Genomic DNA, 22,532 nt, shown 5'->3' on the forward strand with positions numbered 1-22,532 from the left:
GTTTGGTTTTTGTACATAGATCATGAAATGGACTGATTAAACTCCAATTGCTAGGTTTCAGGCTGGATGGACCACTTCTTCAATTTCTCAAATACAAACTCCATACATTTAACATTTTCAATTTTTGCAAGCACTATACATCAGGGGCGGTGGAGCAGGCCAAAGAGTGAGGGGGCCAGGCTAGCTGTAAGTTGAAGACCAAAAAAAAAAAAGGTTACAGCCTGCTGACAATAGCTGCTCTCCACCAATTATATCTCCTTATTTATAACTACACATACGTAGCTAAGTAGTTTGCTACACTGCTTCTCTGAATACTGTGACTGCTCTATTAGAGTATCCAGATCCTGACTGTTCTATTAGAGTATCTCGATCTTTTCTTGCAAACAGTGTCCCAAAAAAGTGGGGGGGCCATGGTCCCCGTCTCCACCGCCTATGCTATACATGATCAAATATCATAAACTTTAGTACTTATGAATTGCTCTATCCAATTCCACCTAAAAATTTTGCTATTGCCATGATGTTGCTATGGTGTTAAATTAGAATGCATACTTTGTGATTGATTCTCAAATGGATTTTGTGATGCATAAGTTGCTACTTACTAACTATAAATTTGCAACCTATAAACATTTTGACATTGATTTAATTTTGATGTTATCGGATAGAGGAGGCTTACTAGGTGTTAAAAAGTTCTTGCAGTGTTCCAAACAAAGGTATTGGGGAGTGAAGGATTATCATTGACATCACAGTATATAATTGTTGTAATGTGAAATCAATGTTAATTGCTTATGTATATACTGTATCACCATTGTTATGTTAATGTAGACCATTACAATGGTGGATCTAGGATGGGGCATTTGGGACAAATGCCTCCCCCCCCAAGACTTCTCAACTTGGAACTGGAGTTAACCTTGAGACACCCCAAGTGCATGGCCTCAAGCAACAGTGGGGCTCACGCACGCACATTTTATTAATAAAGAATGTCAACAAGCATGAACTAGCTATACTGTATGCATACTGCTGTTATTTGCTATTTGCAGCTTATTTCTATGCTCTATGGTGTTAGTCTACACATGGAATCTAAGCAACCTGGAATTCCAAGCACGGTGTAGAATCATGTGAATCATAAGTCTGCTTATTCAGCTTTATGCCTATCTTTGTGATGATTGTAGGTATCACTAATCCTTTCACTAGGTCCAAATCTGGCCTCTGCTCTGGCACGTGATATACTTTACCAAGATTACATAATATATATATTTAGGATAGTATCCAACGCTGCATAGCCCCTTCAAAACGCATTGCATAATAATGTTACGCAATAGTAGGGTCCGCAATGCGAAAAATCGATATCCACCAATCAACTATCTAATTATTGTCATGTGTTAGGCTAAGTGTAACTTAAATAACACCAACGTGGCAGCCAAGTTTGTAACTTTCTTATGATTATGATTATGATTACTGAAAACACAGTTACAAACTGATATGTTCAGGTAAGGAAAAACATTACAAATCACATAGATGAGAGTCAGTTATAATTTATCTAAAAATACTTGTAGAGATTGGGATTCTATTGTGTCAGTTGGTAAATTGTTCCAATCGCGGATAGATTTGGGGTAATAGCTGAATTTATAATGATCTGTTCTAGCAAAAGGAATCTCAAAATGGAAGGGGTGGTGGTGGCAGGTGGGATATGTGGTGTTAGTGAAATAATTTGGGACTGTTAAGACTGATGAGGAGTAAACAATGTTGCAGAATACTTTTAATCTAGTCACATATCGTCGGTGTTGAAGTGATGGCCATTGTAGATTTTTATCGTTTTCTTCTGGTAGAAAACGATAAAAATGTCTTAAAATCACGTGATTTTTCATTGCAGCAGTTCGTAGGGTTCTTCATATGCCACGATATTCACTCTCAACATTGTTCAAGTAGTCTATCATCAACTCAAATTATTGGTGGTTTGATTTTATTGGCAGTTTCTGGTGGCAGCATGATCTGTGCAGCTTTTTGGCGACAGACAAAATGTTTCTTCCTCTGAAGCACAGGACAAGCAGGGCAGCAACTGCGCCGTGGGTCAGCAATGACCAGTACTAGGTAAAATACCTGCATGCGGAGTATGGTTATAACTGAAGCTTGTTAGCCATCTGGCTGAGCCATCTATATGCTGAAATTCGGAAAAAATGACGCAATTTTTGTAAACAAATACCAGAATCGTTGATAAATCAGTGAGATACCGTATAGCGGGAATTTTTGGCGGGAATAAAGTTTGGCGAATCTTTCCATCAAAAGTAAATGGCGAAAAAAAGTTAGGCGAATTGATGAGAATCGGCGCCGTTTCACTAATTAATTTTATTTCTTGATCCGCATAACAGCATTCTTCGTCATGGTGGTTATTATCTACTTTACCAGTTAGGCACTGGAGGGTGTACACAGAAGGCAGAGCCTGTTCGAGGTGTTTACCCATAGCCTAGGAGCCTAAGCGAAAATCTTTGAGCTAAATATCCTAAAGTGAAACGGGACAAATACCTAGAAGGGGTGAAAAAAGCCAACCCCATCGTGACTTGATCCGCAGGCCACCCAGATTCCGGCCAAGCGCCGCGGTCGGAGCCAACTTTGGGGAGGCCACCTAAGTAGGGAAATGTTGTTATTATCTACTTTACCAGTTAGGCACTGGAGGGTGTACACAGAAGGCAGAGCCTGTTCGAGGTGTTTGCCCATAGCCTAGAAGCCTAAGCGAAAATCTTTGAGCTAAATATCCTAAAGTGAAACGGGAAAAATACCTAGAAGGGGTGAAAAAAGCCAACCTCATCGTGACTTTATCCGCAGGCCACCCAGATTCCGGCCAAGCGCCACGGTCGGAGCCAACTTTGGGGAGGCCACCTAAGTAGGGAAATGTTGTTATTATCTACTTTACCAGTTAGGCACTGGAGGGTGTACACAGAAGGCAGAGCCTGTTCGAGGTGTTTACCCATAGCCTAGGAGCCTAAGCGAAAATCTTTGAGCTAAATATCCTAAAGTGAAACGGGACAAATACCTAGAAGGGGTGAAAAAAGCCAACCCCATCGTGACTTTATCCGCAGGCCACCCAGATTCCGGCCAAGCGCCACGGTCGGTGACGCCACTGCTTGGACTAGCACGCCGTGAGGATTAGCAGACATTGCTTTGTTGTACAGACGACGTGATCCTTGGATTCCATATTATACAAGGTGATCAATCTTGGTAAAGAGTTGGGCACTGAGAGGGCTGGAAACTGTATGGAAGTGAACATGACCCGCTAGCAGTAGCTGTAGTGAAATCCCTCCATGGAGAAATACGGCAGATGCTTGCAGCACTGACCTTTTCATCGAGCTTTTCATTTACTGCAGCAATAGTGGGCGGCGCTGTAGCTATCACCTTACATAATGGTCCATTGGGATCTGAAGCATCTCAGTCGTATAGGCTGCCTGCCTTCTGGGCAAACCCTCCAGTGCCCAACTGGTAGACTTGAATAATAATGATCCAGTAGGTTAGATTCTCTTGATGTAGTTGACTGCTCGGTTTGTCCTACTTCTTAACAACTTAGTCGTACTTCAAGATGATCCCAAGACACGTGTTTATTCCAATTCATGTGATATTAAAAGTGGACAAGTGGGAAAGTTTGGATGGTTTTAGTTTGGCGAATAGCTGGTTATTCGCCAAATTCGCCAAACTTTATCCCCGCCAAACTTTCCCGCTATACGGTAGTCTCCAACAGCAAGGATATGAAGCTTATAAACACCTAACAATACAGCTTTCTTGCCCAGTAAATGCATAGAGCAATCCAATGCATAAAATAGGCACTCACGTGATTGAAATTCAAATCGCGGAAGTACCCATGAAATCGCTTTCACTTCTGAATAGGAACCATGCAGTGTGCTCCTTTTGTAATGGCTATTTGTGTTAATTGTTCACTCAGGCATGGTCTGGGCCAGTGCAGGTGTGTTTTATGCTGTGATGGTATCATAGGGAGAGTCTCAGACTGCTGGGCTAATCGAGATGCTGAACCTAATGCACACAAACTGATTGTCACTTGATTCCAAATGATTTAAAGGTCAGATTATGGTTGTATTTTCCGAAATTTGAATATCGATCACGTGAGTGCCTATTTCATGCATTAGATTGCTCTATGCATTTACTGCGCGAGATAGCCGTATTGTTAGGTGTTTATAAGCTTCATATCCTTGCTGTTTGAGACTGTCTCACTAATGTATCAACCAACGTTGAAACCGGGTCACTACTGCTGACCCGGATGACCCACTGAACTGGATAGCAATCCGCCGGGTCAGACCCGGATTTGACCCGGATGTGACCCGGATTAATTAAAGCCGAGACGTGTTTCGGCTAGTCTCGAGCGAGCGAACGAGTCTACATTTTGAGCGTTCGATTCGTGTTGAGTAAATAATGCAACTTCAGCCTAGCTGTAGGTTGAAGACCAAAAAAAAAAAAAAAAAAAAAAAAGGTCTTCACCTACTGACAATAGCTACCCCTTACCATAGATACCCTCAATTTCGTGCTACATACTGCACTTAATAACAAATGGGCGTGGCTGAGTATTTGTTGGTAATGCGATAAGTGGGCGTGGCTCACGAAGAGCTACACGATAGCGTTTATAAGTTCCACGTCGTCAAACGAACAATTTCGTTTCTCACGTGATCCAATCCGGGTCAGACCCGGAGAAAATGTGACCCGGATGACCCGACCCGGTTTCAACGCTGGTATCAACGATTCTGGTATTTGTTTGCAAAAATCGCGTCATTTTGGCCGAATTTCAGCATATAGATCAATGGCGGAACCAGGATGGGGCAAATCCTCCCCCCCCCCCCCCCTTCAAAAAATTGCATACAAGATCGAGATACTCTAATAGAGCAGTCGATTACTCTAATAAAGCAGTCACAATGTTCACGAGGCAGTGTAGCTTACCTATGAAGCTATAAATAGGGTTTTATTTTACATAACAGACGTGATATATTTGGTAAAGGACAACTAGCTATTATTGTTGTGACCTCTTTTTTTTTGGTCTTCAACTGTTTTTCAGCAAGGTGCCTCCCCCCCCCCCCCCCCCCCTCTTTCCAAACTCTGGATCCGACCCTGTAGATGGCTAACAAGCTTCAGTTATAACCATACTCCGCATGTAGGTATTTTACCTAGTACTGGTCATTGCTGACCCACGGCGCAGTTGCTGCTCTGCTTATCCTGTGCTCCAGAGGAAGAAACATTTTGTCTGTCGCCAAAAAACTGCACAGATCGTGCTACCACCAGAAACTGACCAATAAAATCAAACCACCAATATTTTGAGTTGATGATAGACTACTTGAACAATGTTGAGAGTGAATATCGTGGCATATGAAGAACCCTACGAACTGCTGCAACGAAAAATCACGTGATTTTAAGACATTTTTATCGTTTTCTACCAGAACAAAGTGACAAACCTGGCTGCCACGTTGCTGTTATTTAAGTTATACTTAGCCTAACACATGACAATAGTTAGGTATAGTTGATTGGAGGATCATGTATCGATTTTTCGCGTTGCGGACCCTAGCAATAGTCATCATCACCAAAGCAAAGGTGTTATCTAACTTGCTTCAAGAGCTATAAGGGCCTCGAAGTGCTTGCAGGTCTTCGCTTTGGTATATCAACAAGTTTTTCATGGCGAAGCCATGTGTTGGAGTTTACTGAAATTATACTTAAATATTTGGATATTTACCACTTTAGCGTGGGCGTTCAAAGGCGCCGCTCGGTGTTTAACTCGCATATTGCCCGGGAAATATCATGGGAAAGCGATTTGCCAATGACTTTGATACCCAGCCAGTTCAAAGAATCGATGCGCTTTGACTCGTTATATTGAGCGACATATATAGAGCTTTGTATTGTGAGACTCGGTTTTGTAGAGGTTGCTAAGCTTAGTACATAGGCTAAGATAGAGTAGTTGGTTGTTACTAAAGGATAATGAAGGCACAAAATAATTGTTTGGGCGATTGTGGATGCGTATTTCTACCCACCACGTATCAGCCTTTGAACAGACCACGGAACAGCAAAGCTACTACTGCTACGTTGAAATAGGTTAGTAACTAACAGTTCTAAGTACTTAACTTAATATAATAACTTACTTACTGTTCCAATAGCGAAGTTGGTTGGCTCATAGATATTATCTATGGTTGGCTTAACTTAGTACAAAAATGATAACAATATAAACTCCATCCCATAATCGCAAGTTTTCTAACATTGCGTTTTGAAGCATAGTAATGTATTAATGACGTTTTAACGTATGGACAACGTTTTGATGGCTATAAGCCCATGCTATTAAAACCACAATCGATCTTCAGATGCTACTGTATAAAACAAATGGGATGAGTTCTCGTTAGTTCTTTCACCTATTAGGTGAGTGCGCCCCAAGTGATATACGTATTTCTATAAATATAAGCGGCGAGAAATTTTCAGGAGTTAAATTTTCGTGTTAAAAAATTTTCACCTGTGTCCTCAAGGGACAAAAATTTTTTAACAATGAATTACGTAACTTTATTAATTCTATACAGCCTTTTTTGTATACAGGAGAAGCAGAATGACAAGCAGCAAAACTAAATTGTGGCCGGTCTCCGTTCCGGCCATGGAGGCTACACCCCAGATTCAGAAGTTGTCTGTCACAAGTCAAGCAATGGACTGGAGTGAAATGGCTGTAGCTAGAAGCTCATTTCATCAACTTGCATATTTGTGCATATATACTCCATTTAATGTGTCCTGTAGTAGTTGTCTATCACGGAATCAGATGGCATCATTACCAATGTGCGGCGAAATAGACCGGCAGCTCCCTTCTCTCCTAGGATGAGGGAGGCCTTTGTTTTAAAAGACCGCAGCAACCTCGATCCAGGTGGCCAGAAAGCAGTTAACCGAATTCATTCAACTTCTCGAATAATACGTTGGTAAAAATTTTTCGCGTAATAAATTTTCGTCGGATGCTAGCTTCGACGAAATATTTTTAACGGTTTATAAATATAGAAATACGGGATATCACTTGTACCATGGCTGCTTGGGATTTTGCTGACATATACACCCGCAGCCATGGTATAACTATTACATGTTACACAATGTTGCACAATTATTACGCAGTGTGTTTTGAAGGGGTAATACAGATGTTGGATAGTCTCCTATATATATATAATTATATATATGAACTCTTGATTATACCAAGTCCATTCAAAGTTGATTAATGCTAGAAAAATGTATTTACTACTAACTGAAACAAAAACGAGAAGTCACCTAACCATGCAGTAATACAGCCTTGGGTTACAGGTTGGCTCCAGTCTTTTATAGATTTGAATGCCATAAATTTTAAATAATTATCACGTGAATACCATTTCTTACATTAAGTTGACGAAAATTTTGTGATTGTGGGTTTGAGTTTCGTTTATAGCGGGTGAAAACCTTGAGAATTCTTGATGTCTGGAGCGTGACCTTGAGAAATTAGCACCTAACCGTGAGACCTTGAGAAAAGGCCCAAAAACTTCAGTGATTCTCATAGAGTTGAGAGGTCTGCCCCCCCACCTTTCGAAGAGCCATAGCTACTTCTTTTGATCAAGATACCATACACCTTGTCAGGCCTTAATTATGTAACCCATGAAAAAACTGCACATTACCACTATTCATTGCTAACTCACCTGTAACTAAAGTTAAAACAGCTGTCAAAGCGTCACCCAGCACCTATGTACATACTAAGTGCCTGTAAAATAATTATTGTATTACTGGTGTTTAGGATTTAAACAACTTTTTAAGACTTCACAACCATCCACAGTATAGTGCTTAAAATATACAGCAACTAACAGGAGAATCTGCTCTCCCCAACCACTTACAAATTAGCCTGACTGTGCCCTCCCCCTGCCAGCTCCTGGATGCGCCCCTGCATTAGTCCCTTTCACACCTCGGACAGATGCATGTGACCAGGGTCGGTGGAGCAGGCCAAAGAGTGAGGGGACCAAGCCAGCTGAAAGCTGAAAAAAAAAAAAGAAAAAAGAAAGGCACCTGCTTACTGACAAAGCTGCCTTCCACCAACTATATTTCCTTATTTATAACTACACAAACATTGCTAAATAGTTTGCTACATGAATACTGTGACTGCTCTATTAGCGTATCTAGAATTGATTGTTCCATTAGAGTACCTCAATCTTTTCTTGCCATCATTGTCCCATAAAAGTGGGGGGGGGGGCATGGCCCCCGTCTCCACCGCCCATGCATGTGACAACACTTGTAAATGTGCCAGTAGAGTACGATATATATTATGCAAAACCATTTTGGGAACCTTGGCTAGGGACCCGCCGATTATGCTCATAATTTTACCTATTATGCTATGCTGCACTGCTCAAAAATTCACCTATTATGCTTAAATTAATGCTCAATATTTACCTATTATGCTCGATTATGCTCAGTGTTCATACCTTAGTTCATATGCTTTGCTACTAGTTTAACACTGTATAGAAAGAAAAAATGAGTGGCTGGAACACAAATAATAAATTCTTGCTGCATGTAAGGAAAAAGATCGATATACTCTAATAGAACAGTCAGTTTGATTATTGTTCTATTAGAGTTACTGACTGCTCTATTAGAGTGTATCGATCTTATTTTGCAATTGTCATTTTTCCAGCAAGAATTTATACTATCGTACAAATATTTAACCTATAATGCTGGCATTGTGCTCAATGCTTTTAGGTACCTATTATGCTCAAAATTATGCCAGCATAATCGGTGGGTCCCTAACCTTGGCAAGTCAACAATACTTTTCAAAAAATCATGATGCGTTGCTCTGGAAGAGTAAAATGGCTGTCTCAGTAAGCTTTTAAAATATGTGGCTGACTTCTGTTTGGTCTACTGGCATATCACATGGAATTTTTACAAGCAAAAACTGTTGTGCCAAAGTTATTTCCGTAAGCATATTTATACAACATTACTGGGAATGGAAGCTGCAATTCTGATAGCCATTTCCTGCACACAAATCGTTCTTCTGGAGCAATCTTGTTTAGAAAGAGTGGCTGATACAAATCAAGCGCATCAAGATGTTGGTAAACTGACTTGTACCTTTCTAAAATCATTCCATGTTTGGCAGGTAAAGTTGTGATTGTGGCACTACTTTCAGCATCTTTTGTATAATTCACAGAATGATTAGAGGTGCATTTACTTTTCAGAGGGGGTTTCAGCTGAAACCATTGCAACCCCACTGTATCTGCCACTGATGTGTTTACATACATTCAGGAATGTCATTTATACACTGTACCATACTGTAGATTACACTTTTGCTTTACCTTCATTTCAATCATTTGTGTAAATTTATGGCATGTGTATAGGTAATGAATGTCTAGATATTACACTAGATGCCTCCTAACCATGCCATGGTCTTACTGCAAGGTAATAATACAATGTTGTTTACAATGGTTGGATAACATCAAGAGTAGCAGACAATCCAGAAACTGCATGAACAATATACAAAAAATAGTGATATTAGGCTCTAGCCCATTGCCTGATATATGAAGCTAAGAATCTCTGTGGGACATGCACTCTTGTGTTTTGTACAAACTAGCATACAGCAGTGAGAATGCTGTAAATGTATAATAGTGATAGAGTAGTAATGTAATGTTGAAAGTATTACTATGTGCAAAAATTACAGATCTATATCACACTCCAGGATGCAAAGATTACTAGTTATTTGCCATCAAACATCTGACAGCTGAGCCATTATCATAGTCTTGACATCAGAGTTCAAATTACTGAGTCCTTTGACCTACACATAAAACAAATACTTTGAGATAAAATACTTGTATGCAAGTCAGCATAAACAACATTACATAATTATATGGTAGCATTGTGGTTACATTTATTTAGGTCTGCTCAGTATAATTTTTTTGTTCTATATATCATTCTAGTGTAGTATCAATTATATCATTGTCAACCAAAGTCCAATTGGATGATGAGGTTTAAAATCAGAAAGATATAGCAGTCAAGCATAATAGTCAGTTATTTCAAATTCATCTAATACCATGATGCTTAGTAGTGATATCACGATAATTTTATTACAATAAAATACAATATCTATTCATTCATACTAAAAATGTAAAAATTATGGGAAAACTTGGTCAGGCAAGATTGAGATACATATCCTAATAGGGCAATCACCAGTCAAGCATTCATCTATTTACTTAGATAAAATGCTGAAATCATGCTCAACAGAGGATCCAGAACATTTTCATATCCCCTAGAAGCTGGCAGGATTCTCATGTTAACAGGTGAAGTTAAGCTACAAGTGTATGACTTCTTTATATATGATTTTAGCTGTAATGCAATGTAACAGTGGGCCTTGACATCACAAAAGTCTGGATGGAAAAAGATAATGAAAATTCTTGGATTAATTATAATTCCAGAATGATTATTTAGCCCTGAAAAATTACCATATTTATAAGACAACAAAAACTAGCATATATGTTGTATATTTACCTGTGACATTCCACTGTCGTAGAATGTGGTGAAATTCTTTAGTAGGTCTTCAGCAGTATCTGGATTGTATGTGATCTTCATACCAACCTCTGCTGCATTCAGCAGGTCAAAGTAATCTTCTTGATAAACTGTTCCTCTTCCCCACTAGCACACATGAATTGAAATGTAACAGGTGACCAAGTTTGAGTGACATACCTTACACGACATTATATACACAGAATGTAGTGTTGTCAATTATAGGATAGATCGGTTAATTATACATTAACATTTTTACCATACACCAACCTACACCATAGCTGACACTAATATCATTATAGCTATAGTTCTTGGCTGCCACCCTTTGATATCACATCTTTTCAAACTAGCCTGCATGCTGTTGATGGCCGTACTCTTTTCACAGCCTTGATCACTTTGTTTTGGATTTGCATTCTCGGCTTGTTTTTTTTTTCTGATAGAATCTTTACATTCATTTTAAAAAGACAACTATCATCTTATTGATATATTAGGTACCCACAGCCGATGCTCTAATAATAATTCTATTACATAGCCACTTTAATAGAGTTCATTACTTAGCTGAACGTTATAACAGTCTAATAGGGTGACTGTACTATGAGTTTCTAAGTTACACACTACCAATTTTGCAGTTGTTTTTGCATTGTGTAAATTCAGTGGCAAATAATCTGATTCATTTAAACCACTGAAAGACTCTTTTACAGTGATTAATCTATCTACATCAATTTTCCTTAAGTATTTTGCCTGTTAGGCATGACAACAAAGGTCATTTATTAAACTAGATCACATGCTTGTTACACATGGTTGGTATTCATGTTATAACTCCATCATCAACTTCTTCTGAACTACAAAAGGTTTGCACTATGATAGTTGTTCACTATATACACTGACTGATTCTCAAGCTGTGGTTTACCCTGTGGGCAGTGACTAAAAACACATTTGTGGTTTTCAAAAATCATGCATAGCTTCCTCATTCTCTATCTCATTCATACAAATATTGGATTGTACTCATGTGATTTACTATGTCCTTACTACCCTCCATATTTGAAGAAAGTTGAATAAAGTATGTCTGAGTTATGGTGCTTTCCAAATGTTGCAAAATGAAGAGCGTATCTCAATGATAACTAGATTAATTCAATTCTAATGGTGCCCTACCCAAGCAGTTATCGTGCAGGATTACTGAGTCACAAAACTTGCTTGGTTCCTGTATAGTACACACTTGCCTATTGTGCTGGCTTTACTTGGTTGCACAACATATCATGTACCTTAATTGGTAGTGATTAAGTGCTTACATCTCTTTACAACTGTAGACATATTTTACGAGTGTAGCTTATACTTACTAACCCACACAAATAAGGGTAAGTATATTTGCAAGACAGGTATGTCTATAATATGAAAGTTGTGAAAAACTATTCAAAAATTTAATATTGATAAACATTTTCACAATGGAAATATACCATTTTAATGCATGCAAATTTCTGAACAGGTGTACCTGAGATTCAGAAAAATTTACAAACCTTTTTGTATAAGAGTAGCAACTACTACAAATATTTGTACACATATATACATAGTCATAACTTCCAAGCTAATAAGTCATTGCTACTACACATAACAAGGTCTCTAGATTGTAGATGTGCATGGTTCTACAGAAGTCAATCATAGGGAAACAGACCTACCACCTTATCAGCACATACCAAAAGAGCATTTCAGTAATGATGAATAAGGTCAGTAGGTGATAAGTAAAGAATTCAACCTTTACATATATTCCGTATTTACTTGGTTAAACATTGCACCTATAGTAGCCACATTTAACTATCATTTTGAAAATAAGGGCTTAAACACTGTTTTTGAGAATAGAGTGGTGGTCAAATTCAAAGTTACTGCATCAATTTTTAGAATTAAGGTATAATAATCATCGTGTCGTTTAACCAAGTAAATATGTCAGTAAATAATATATGCTTTTCATAAAAAAACTATGAGTGAGCTGTATATGCTTTTGCATGCACACTACCTGATCGTCCAGAGTTTGTTTAGCAAGACGAGCTCTGGCCAGTTGTCCCACATAGTTTGACCTCAACAGATCTGATGAGAGAGCTGCTGTAACTTGTACCTTAATCATGAACTGTGTGTTTGTTGGTCTCTTAGCCAATCCAATGATTAGTGTCCTTGTACTATAAGTGATTACAAAAATAATGAACTTTTACACAGCACTGTCTGTAACAATAATTGTAAACCTCTGTACTATGACACAAATGGTTTACTGTAATTAAAATTTGTATCCAGGACTCAATAAAAAATACCACAAGTTTAGCTCCAATGACAGTATCAAAATTTCTGATCCCAAATGATTAGGAAAAGAACATTATGCGTGCTGTTGTATTGGGTGTGTATTTCCTATGTACTGTAGCTTCTGTTAATAGTGTAGTGAGTATGTATGCCCAATGAGCGTATATTCATGTGTGTGCCCTACATACCTGCCATCATATGTCCAATAATTGCTATTCATAGTTGTAGTCAGTTTGGTCCATGAAACATACTCCACAGTAGTCCCCTGGACTTGAACATGCTTTGCTAATACAATGAATAAAAATATCAGCTTAAATAAACATCAATTATTGGTGAAAAATAATACATTACGATGATTTTAGCACTTGACTCAGACAACAGTGTCCAGTAGTAACTAGCCAAAATTAAAAATGTCAAATCAATATAATTATTAATCTGATGTGCCTACATGCTATTTAAGAAACATAAATAGTCCACAATATTTTCCAAAGCAGCAAGCCTGGCCAACAAAATTGTATCAGAACTGTAAAAAAACAAACTATATCCAAATTGTCTTTGGTATGAAAACAGTTCAAATTTGACCAGTACATGGCTGTCAATTTCTACCTAACATGACCGATCAAAATATTAACTGATTTTTTAGTCTCATGAGCTACGGCTTAAATGTATGCTGACATTACAACCTACCAACCTGGCCAGCAACCACATATATGCACCTCATAACCACGTGACACTGGTCTTCCATCAAACTTGTAACCATCATATGCTCCAATTGTGATCTGTAGTGCATACCTGGTGTTCAGTAAGATGTGATTAGTGAAGTAATACACTGCTACACATACTGGTCAATTGTCTTCATTGAGAATGATTGAGTGGCATATTGAGGAGGTGTAGATTGATACTTCGTAGTACGACCATCATCTTCATACAGTGTGTACTCACTAGGGCTATAAGGCACACATGGTTGACATTCGTGCTACCATACAAGTAAGTGGGTGTACACAACATAGGCAACCACAGAGTGTATTTAGGGCAGGACATGTGGTCACCACTTTACAAATAGCAAAACTCAATTAAAATGCTTATATCTGCAGGCATATTAGTGGACAGCTAATCCCTGCTTTAGTCTTATAGCTAGTATGACTGAAGATTAAATATGAATGAATACATGCAGCTGCAGGTATAGGCAATCCTCTCTTGTTTCATTAGCCTTCAAATTTCCTAATTTTCCTTTTAACTGTTTGTTGACTTTTTGTATTGTGATTGTGGCCATGAACCGGTGCATAACGCATCAAAGGACACAAAATAAATACTGTATCATGTCTAAACACATGCCCCGACTACTAGATACTGAGGTCATTTTCAGCCTTCTTCTGCTTAGTATACAGTTGTACAAGAACAGTATGAGAAACAACACATACTGCCCGGATAAGAAAGGTTCCACCATGATAGTAGCTTTACATATATTTGTACAATTCTACTATCATTAGGTGATAATGTACTTTTACAGCCTAGAGGAGTGACCATGTATACTCTGTAGCAACTAATAACAACATTGTTTGTATTTAGCATATTCTTATTATGGACATTTCTGAGATATGGACAGTGGTACAGTCAATTGCATGTGCAGTCGAACTCTGAGCAGAGTGTGAATTGCATCTGGCCTGCCTACAATTGCTGTGTAGTCATGCAAACAAGTTCATCTTCTTAAAAGAAAGAATAGCAAGTGTTTCATAATGATTCCATTTCAACAGTAAATTAAATGGATTGATATTTTGCCATATGCTATGTTCAACCTAACAGGCAATAGCAAACTTTAGGCTCCTACGTACTTTGTGCTTTCATCTAAACTAAACATCATTATGGCTAATAGACTACAAGCCACAAGAATAATTCAGCTATCTGGACAATGGTGGTACCTGGATAATAGAGGTCTGGACAAGAGAGGTCTGGACAAGAGAAGTACCACTGTATGTAGATAAAGTACAAACTTGAAGGTTTTAAGCTTAATAAAAAAAGTTGTATAGTTTTTATAAAACAGATACATGTAGTAGAAAGTTCTACAATTTGAACACCTAATGCACAAGCAAAGTTCAAAGTAATTATTGATACATGCATACATAGCAAGGGCGTAGGCAGGGGGGGTTCGGATGGTTCGGATGAACCCCCCTTTCATAGGCAGAATTCTTTTAAATTAAAAATCACACCAAATCTTACAGCTCTGGAGCTCTCCAGTAGCTACTTGCCCACCTCTGTACTACTCTTGAGGGTCACATCACATTAATGCTGAACCATTGCAAAGCATATCTATTGAATCACGTGATCAAATGCACACATGATGCATGGTTGAAATGGCGCGAGTGAAATGGCGAAGGACTGTTAAATGGTCGGTTGGGACATATTACAAGGCAGCAGCTGCTAAACTTGAGTGGTCGTGTTATATACGTGTCAGGTTAGCACAAACTGTGAACTGTTGATGTATATTTACTTGATGAATGATTTGTTTGTTACATGTTGTGGGCACGTGATGTCTCGATCATATTGGAGTACAAGCCAAGTCTGAAGTTATTGACCATCAACAGGAGGACCGGTTTAGAATATTGTATAGCTGGAAAAAAGTATTGCCAACTAAGGGACTCGAGTGTGGAGGGCTTCCGTGTGCTACGAGGTTGAAGTTGGCTGTCAGTATGCTGTCTGGAAGTGAAGTTTAGTTAGTTTTACAATAGGTTTATAGTTTCTATAAGCTGCATAAACAGCAGTGTGTAGGTTTTAGCTAGTTATAGCTAGTTAGATGCACAAACAGCACCTTTTATTGTTACTTCCTAAGTGCACATTTTGTGTATGCATCATTTTCGACCCAACATGGTCTAGGGGAAGCACCCAGGTCTTCCCCTTGAGACATTCCACTTTAAACCGAACCCCCTTTATAAAAATCCTGGCTACTCCCCTGCATAGTACATAACTGTAGGGATGAAGTTTGACACATGACAATTATGCTTACCTATCTCCTGGAAATATCATTAACTTCAGAACATCAGGAATAACTTGTGCTGAGCCAAGTACATCTGTAAGCAACATCACTGATGCCATAACAACAGATTTTAGTGAAGTTACCAAAATTGTCTGGTTTCATTGGAATGATAGAGCCAGATTTAACAAAGACTGGTATTTCAGACAGAGTGAACTTCTTGCTGAACTCAGTATTTCCTTTTATCCATTCACCAGTTGACCAGCAAATAAAAGCTCCCTGTTAGTGAAAAAAGAAATTGTTGAGAAGCAGAATGTATGGATTTTGATGGATATACTTCTATTAATGTCGTTGTGCAAATTACTTCTCTACAAAGTTTACTTCACTATTCAAATAAGCAACTGCTTTATTAGAGTATGTAGAGACTACCGCATGCATACAAATTTTCAAGGTATGTAATCTTCATGGATTGATGAATTTTAGGATTTTCATTTTTGTAAATCACTTGTTTTCACTTGGGCTATCTTCTTGATAATCGTTAATTTCAAAGATGAAAAATTCAGACAGCTAAGCAATTGTGAAATCCACAAAAAGTTGTCCTTCTAAAATTTGTACGTATACAAATATTAGTGCCTTTACAAGTCACAAACACTACTTTGAATTAACATACACCACTTTGAACAGCCCCCATTGCACAGCTCAAAAAGCACATCTCTGGTGGTACTCTTGCAATTCTCCAAAATATAACCCTAAATCAAATTATTACCAGTAGTGGATATTCTTGGTTTGTGGTGCATAATGTAGAGATTCGAAAGGTTAAGAGATGTGGGTCTTATGTATGTATATAGTGACCACTACACTAGAAGACATTAGACACAAATGTACCATCATTTAAGATAATTGTGTGTTGACTGGGTTTACAGGCTGTGCCATTTACTTGTTGTTAATAAACTCAACTTTGATGCACACAAAAAGTGTTGGATATTTACTTTAATGTGGGGAACATTGTTTTATGTGACGTAGTTCAGCATTATGTAGCTCTGTTGTTGATATTCCTTTTAATAAAAGTGTAACTTGTTTAATTTACTAAATCACTCCCACAAACCGTTCTGATTCGTTTGTTCCACTGATAGTTTGGATGTACAACATGGGTGGAATTTCAAATAACGGATTTGTGTAATGCCATGGAAATCCATCCTTGTGCAAAAATAACACTTTGTGCTAAATCATTTCAACAAGTGTCAACACAAAAAACATCAATAGTAATCTAGTAACTTGAAAATAGGTATGTACCTCAGGCAACCAGATGGATTTTGTTGCTAGCTGAGTAGCATTGTCCATTGGAGCTACTATTGGACTGACTATCATTTGTGAGCCAAAAAAGTATTGATCCTTGTATGAGTATGCCTGAGGGTGCTCTGGAGCCCAGTAGTACATTGGCTTGATTATACCTAATCCTGTGTAAGAAGAAACAAAGACATTACTACTAGTATGCTTACACAATAGGTCACACCTGTTTCATAAGCAGCTCTAGCTTCAGTGTAAATATATGGGACCATAGCAGCTCTGTGTCTTATGGCTTTACGCATTATCTTATAATTCTCCTGGAAAATATTAATTATTGTTATAATTGTGTTCAATGGCTTTAACTCACATAGGGGTAGACCCAAATGCGCCTGTCATTCAGATAGTTTTTAGTGCAGTGTGTTCTGAATAGTGGTGAGTAAATTCCCCACTGTACCCATCTGTGTACATACATAAAAGTGAAGGTAATAAGTATGCAATATATTTACCCATACCTGGTATATAGTTCTGGTGGAGATGGTAAAATATGTCCACCAATGTCATGACTCCAGTAGACAAAAGCTACATTAGATGCAGTCAGTGTGAAGTAGACTTGGAAGGAAAGTGAATCCCATGACTGAAATTTACCAATCAGTAGCCATCAAATGTAATAGTAACATTATTGACTTAACTGGAACGACATCACCAGAGAATCCAGCCTGATACCTGTGATTACCAAGACCACCCCATCGATGAAGAATAAATGGTCTTGTGTAGTTTGGCTAAAGATGTGAATAAAGTGTTCCAATAATTTAGTACAGTTGAGAGAGAAATGAATCTATAAATTACATTCATGCAACATTACGTTTGCATGTACATGCCAGTACAATTACTGTAAGCTTACACTGGCATCAAACTGTAGTGGATTAGTAAAGAAAATATGATTTAACCAGATGGTTGGGTTTACACCAGGTATCTTGATGACATCCTCTCCTGCAGATATGTATGGGTGTACATACATATAAAATCACTCACGATGTGTAGTTGCATACCTTGCTGCCAGTCTAGCCACCAAAAGTCAATGCCTTCCTTTAGCCTGGCCCCCAAGACAATTTTAAACCAGTTGGTAGTAAACTAATTATAAGCACTATTTTATAGGAGCCAATGTTGCACCCACTTACTGTCACATTAGTTGGATCAAATGGAACATAATGGTTAGTCTATAATAGGTTGTCATGCAGTAACAATATTGCAATAATTATAAATATGATCCTCACTGAAGGATCCATTCCCATAGCTGTGGCCATTTCTTTGTACATGTCCTCCCATGGCTGAATCCCTGATGCTGGATGTAGGTTCAGTGTGTTCTTAATGTTGTGAGCTTTACACCTGTATGAGGATACAGCTAGCAACATAGCAAGAAGCATAATGAATACCAGTCAAGAAATCCTGAAGGATCTGGAAAGAGGTGTTTGTCCCATGTAAATCCAGTCCAACCAATGGAATGACCAGACTGCAACAGTAAGTTTTGGCATTTGTTTGAACACAAGTAATCTAACTAAAATGCATCTACATTAACATGCTCAAATGTACAAAAACGTAGTTTGGATAAATAAAAGTAATTGCTCATTAAGTACTCTAATACAACATTCAACTGTTCTACAGTGTTACGTACGTACATTGTAAATCACTTTCACAACTTTGCAGTGTTAGGTACAGAATTCATTGAATTGAATACATCACACAGGTTTCGATTGTAAAAACATAGTTATAAATATACAGACTTATTAATTGTGTGTGATACATCTGAAACTGTGTACAATGCAGGGATGAATAATACATATTGATATCAAGACACATGGTAGTGTGCAAGGAAGCTGGTGCATCACACCAATGTGTTATCGACAGGAAGAACAAAAATGTCATGTGTAGCTCCATGATGTTGAGATGTGTTTTGCTACGGAAATGCCTTCCATCTTTAGTAGTGTACATACCAAATTTGAGCTTTATTGCTCGTGGCATTTCTGACATATGAGCCTTCAAAAATCACCTTAGTGTCTTCATTTTTCTCCTCATTTTTGCACACTTACAGAAGTTACCATAAATGTAAACTATGGGGTGCCATTTGTGTCAAAACTCCACTTTTTTTAGACATTGTGTTTTTCATGGTTATTTACATACATTTCATGGTTTTTTGCAAATAACTGTAGAATATGCATGGTTATTTATGAAAAGCATGGTTATTTACAAAAGCATGGTTATTTACAAAAGCATGGTTATTTACGAAAAGTACAGTTATTTACAAAACCATGGTTATTTACAAAAGCATGGTTATTTACGAAAAGCATGGTTATTTACAAAAGCATGGTTATTTACGAAAACCATGGTTATTTACGAAAAGCATGGTTATTTAGGAAAAGAATGGATAATTATTTATGAAAAGAATGGTTATTTACAAAAGCATGGTTATTTACGAAAAGCATGGTTATTTATGAAAAGAATGGTTATTTACAAAAGCATGGTTATTTAGGAAAAGAATGGATAATTATTTATGAAAAGAATGGTTATTTACAAAAGCATGGTTATTTACGAAAAGCATGGTTATTTCCTAAAAGCATGATTATTTACGAAAGGCATGGTTACTAAGTTTTACATGCGATATCGATACTACAAACTGGCAATTATATATATATCGATAACTTAGTTAATAACGGTGTGCAGGGGCGGTGGAGCAGGCCAAAGAGTGAGATGGCCAGGCCAGCTGTAAGTTGAAGATCAAAATAAAAAAGGTCACTACTTTCTGACAGTAGCTGCTCTCCACCAATTATATCTCCTTACTTATAACTACACATACGTAGCTAAGTAGCTTGCTACACTGCTTCTCCGAATACTGTGACTATTCTATTAGACTATCTAGGTCTTGATTGTAGTCCACTGGCCATCAGTTTTGTCATATTCCGATCCGCTTAGTGCATTTGCACCAGACTAAAACTAACAATATTACAGACAGCTAGCTAGCCCATGCCGGGGAACGCTAATTATACCCGGACTGCATCCGGTGCAAATATACGCACCGTCATGGGCAGTGGGGACGGAGGGCCATGCCCCCCCCACCCCTCCACACACACACACACTTATGGGACACTGTTTGCAAGAAAAGATCGATACTCTAATAGAACAGTCAGGACCTAGATAGTCTAATAGAACAGTCACAGTATTCAGAGAAGCAGTGTAGCAAGCTACTTAGCTATGTATGTGTAGTTACAAGTAAGGAGATATAATTGGTAGAGAGCAGCTATTGTCAGCAGGCAGTGACCTTTTTTTATTTTGGTCTTCAACTTACAGCTGGCCTGGCCATCTCACTCTTTGGCCTGCTCCACCGCCCCTGCACACCGTTATTAACTAAGTTATCGATTATATATATACAGCCCGTATATAACTGCCAGTTTGTAGTATTGATATCGCACGTAAAACTTAGTAACTATGCTTTTCATAAGTAACCATGCTTTTGTAAATAACCATGCTTTTCATAAATAACCATACTTTTCAATAACTATGTTTGTCATAAATAACCATGCTTTTGTAAATAACCATGCTTTTCGTAAATAACCATACTTTTGTAAATAACCATGCTTTTCGTAAATAACCGTGATTTTGTAAATAACCATGCTTTTGTAAATAACCATGCTTTTCGTAAATAACCATGATTTTGTAAATAACCATGCTTTTCGTCAAGAGTTAATAATAGTGGAGGGGAGAGTGTCTAACGCTCTATAGCGCTGTATAAAATGAGCACGTTTGAGCTAAAGGGCTTCAGCAATCTTAACAAGCGATGTGTTAACGCATTCAATTATGGTTACGCGGCCGGTGCAATACTCATTCAGAAAAGAGTGTATCGATAGCAGTTCACGTGAGAAGCGAGTGTTATAAAATGGCGTCCGTTCATGGTTCTCAGTCGAAGATATCAAATTGTGGCGGTACCCGTGAGAGTGGAAAACAGATTCTAGTGGAAGAAGAAACATCATCTCGATGGGAAGTAGGAAAACCGTCGTTCGAAGACGCGATGCGGTGTTACCTGGTCTGCCATGTTGGAACCAAATACCACTATCAGCACTTCCCAAATATCGATTCTAGTGTTCATGAACTTGTGCAGCATCGTTGATGTGACCTGACAAAAGTGACGATTGGTTCTAGTTGTCAAGTGTAGAGAATGCGACTAAACACGAGATTATCCGTGGTGAAGCCCTTTAGCTCCCACGCGCTCATTTTATGCAGCCCTATACAGCGTTAGACACTCTCCCCTCCACTATTATTAACTCTTGTTTTCGTAAATAACCGTGATTTTGTAAATAACCATGCTTTTCGTAAATAACCGTGATTTTGTAAATAACCATGCTTTTCGTAAATAACCATGATTTTGTAAATAACCATGCTTTTCGTAAATAACCATGATTTTGTAAATAACCGTAAATAACCATGATTTTGTAAATAACCATGATTTTGTAAATAACCATGCTTTTCGTAAATAACCATGATTTTGTAAATAACCATGCTTTTCGTAAATAACCATGCTTTTGTAAATAACCATGCTTTTCGTAAATAGCCATGCTTTTCGTAAATAACCATGCATATTCTACAGTTATTTGTAAATAACCATGAAATGTATGTAAATAACCATGAAAAACAATGTCTAAAAAAAGTGGAGTTTTGACACAAATGGCACCCCATAGTAAACATGTTATCCAATTACCTTAAAATATGGCACACATAAGGCAAATCTTGGTGGTTTGAATACGATAATCATTCACTGAGTTATACACAAAAAATACACCAATATGTTGTAATGCCTTGCCTATGGGAAGAAGCTGAGAAATGGTACATGACTATCAAACCTCAAACTTTTTGTGATTTGGAAGAAATCAAACTAAAAACCATGAAGATACAGCGTGAAGTGAACAGTGCGCAACAGTCATGTGCAAGGTTTTGTGAATAAAATAATGATTACTTGCCATGCCTACCAGGCAAACTGCTTGAAGTAATGAGCAAACAATCGATATATAGGTGGATCAATCATCATGGAATTTCTATGATGGTTAACCTACCTATGTAGTGACTTTAATAGTTATTGAATTTAAAATCTTTGAGTAACATTGCAAACATCATTAATTTTACCTGTAGCAAGTGCAAAAAAAAAGATACTCTAATAGTGTAGCCACCCTATTAGAGCAGTCAGCTAAGCAGTAAGTCACTCTATTGGAGGGATCAGACATGATAAAAGTCACCATATGTACAGACATCAACTAGGTAACAGGTCACCTTGTAGAGAGTTCAGTTACATCACAAGTCACCCTGAAGAGTTTAGCTTTGTTACAAGTTGGCCTGTAGAGAGCTCAGCTACAAACGAGTCATCCTATGTACAGTTCAGCTACAAGTTACCCTGTGGAGGTATGTTACTAGACATCCTGTAGAGAGATCAGGTACATAACAAGTCACCCTG

At 38.0% G+C, this 22,532-nt stretch overlaps 1 protein-coding gene across 2 annotated transcripts in view; it reads right to left on the reverse strand.

Moving 5' to 3' along the window:
* Window positions 1-9,603: 9,603 nt before the first annotated feature.
* LOC136260481 (oligosaccharide 4-alpha-D-glucosyltransferase-like) overlaps window positions 9,604-22,532 on the reverse strand; it is a 20,547-nt gene continuing 7,618 nt past the window's right edge. For both annotated transcript variants that reach the window (XM_066054216.1, XM_066054217.1), the window contains 18 exons: window positions 18,472-18,548; window positions 18,313-18,424; window positions 18,217-18,255; window positions 18,088-18,169; window positions 17,940-18,028; window positions 17,728-17,817; window positions 17,551-17,672; window positions 17,406-17,496; window positions 17,265-17,355; window positions 17,045-17,208; window positions 15,898-16,030; window positions 15,785-15,848; window positions 13,626-13,730; window positions 13,475-13,575; window positions 12,972-13,068; window positions 12,509-12,668; window positions 10,486-10,629; window positions 9,604-9,775 (listed from right to left, as the gene is read on the reverse strand). In XM_066054216.1, coding sequence (XP_065910288.1) covers window positions 9,707-9,775; window positions 10,486-10,629; window positions 12,509-12,668; window positions 12,972-13,068; window positions 13,475-13,575; window positions 13,626-13,730; window positions 15,785-15,848; window positions 15,898-16,030; window positions 17,045-17,208; window positions 17,265-17,355; window positions 17,406-17,496; window positions 17,551-17,672; window positions 17,728-17,817; window positions 17,940-18,028; window positions 18,088-18,169; window positions 18,217-18,255; window positions 18,313-18,424; window positions 18,472-18,548 — 1,830 coding nt within the window. In that variant the 3' untranslated portion in view covers window positions 9,604-9,706. The remainder of the gene's footprint in view (window positions 9,776-10,485; window positions 10,630-12,508; window positions 12,669-12,971; window positions 13,069-13,474; window positions 13,576-13,625; window positions 13,731-15,784; window positions 15,849-15,897; window positions 16,031-17,044; window positions 17,209-17,264; window positions 17,356-17,405; window positions 17,497-17,550; window positions 17,673-17,727; window positions 17,818-17,939; window positions 18,029-18,087; window positions 18,170-18,216; window positions 18,256-18,312; window positions 18,425-18,471; window positions 18,549-22,532) is intronic.

This window comes from Dysidea avara, chromosome 7 (assembly GCF_963678975.1).
Source record: "Dysidea avara chromosome 7, odDysAvar1.4, whole genome shotgun sequence".
Classification (NCBI taxonomy): domain Eukaryota; kingdom Metazoa; phylum Porifera; class Demospongiae; order Dictyoceratida; family Dysideidae; genus Dysidea; species Dysidea avara.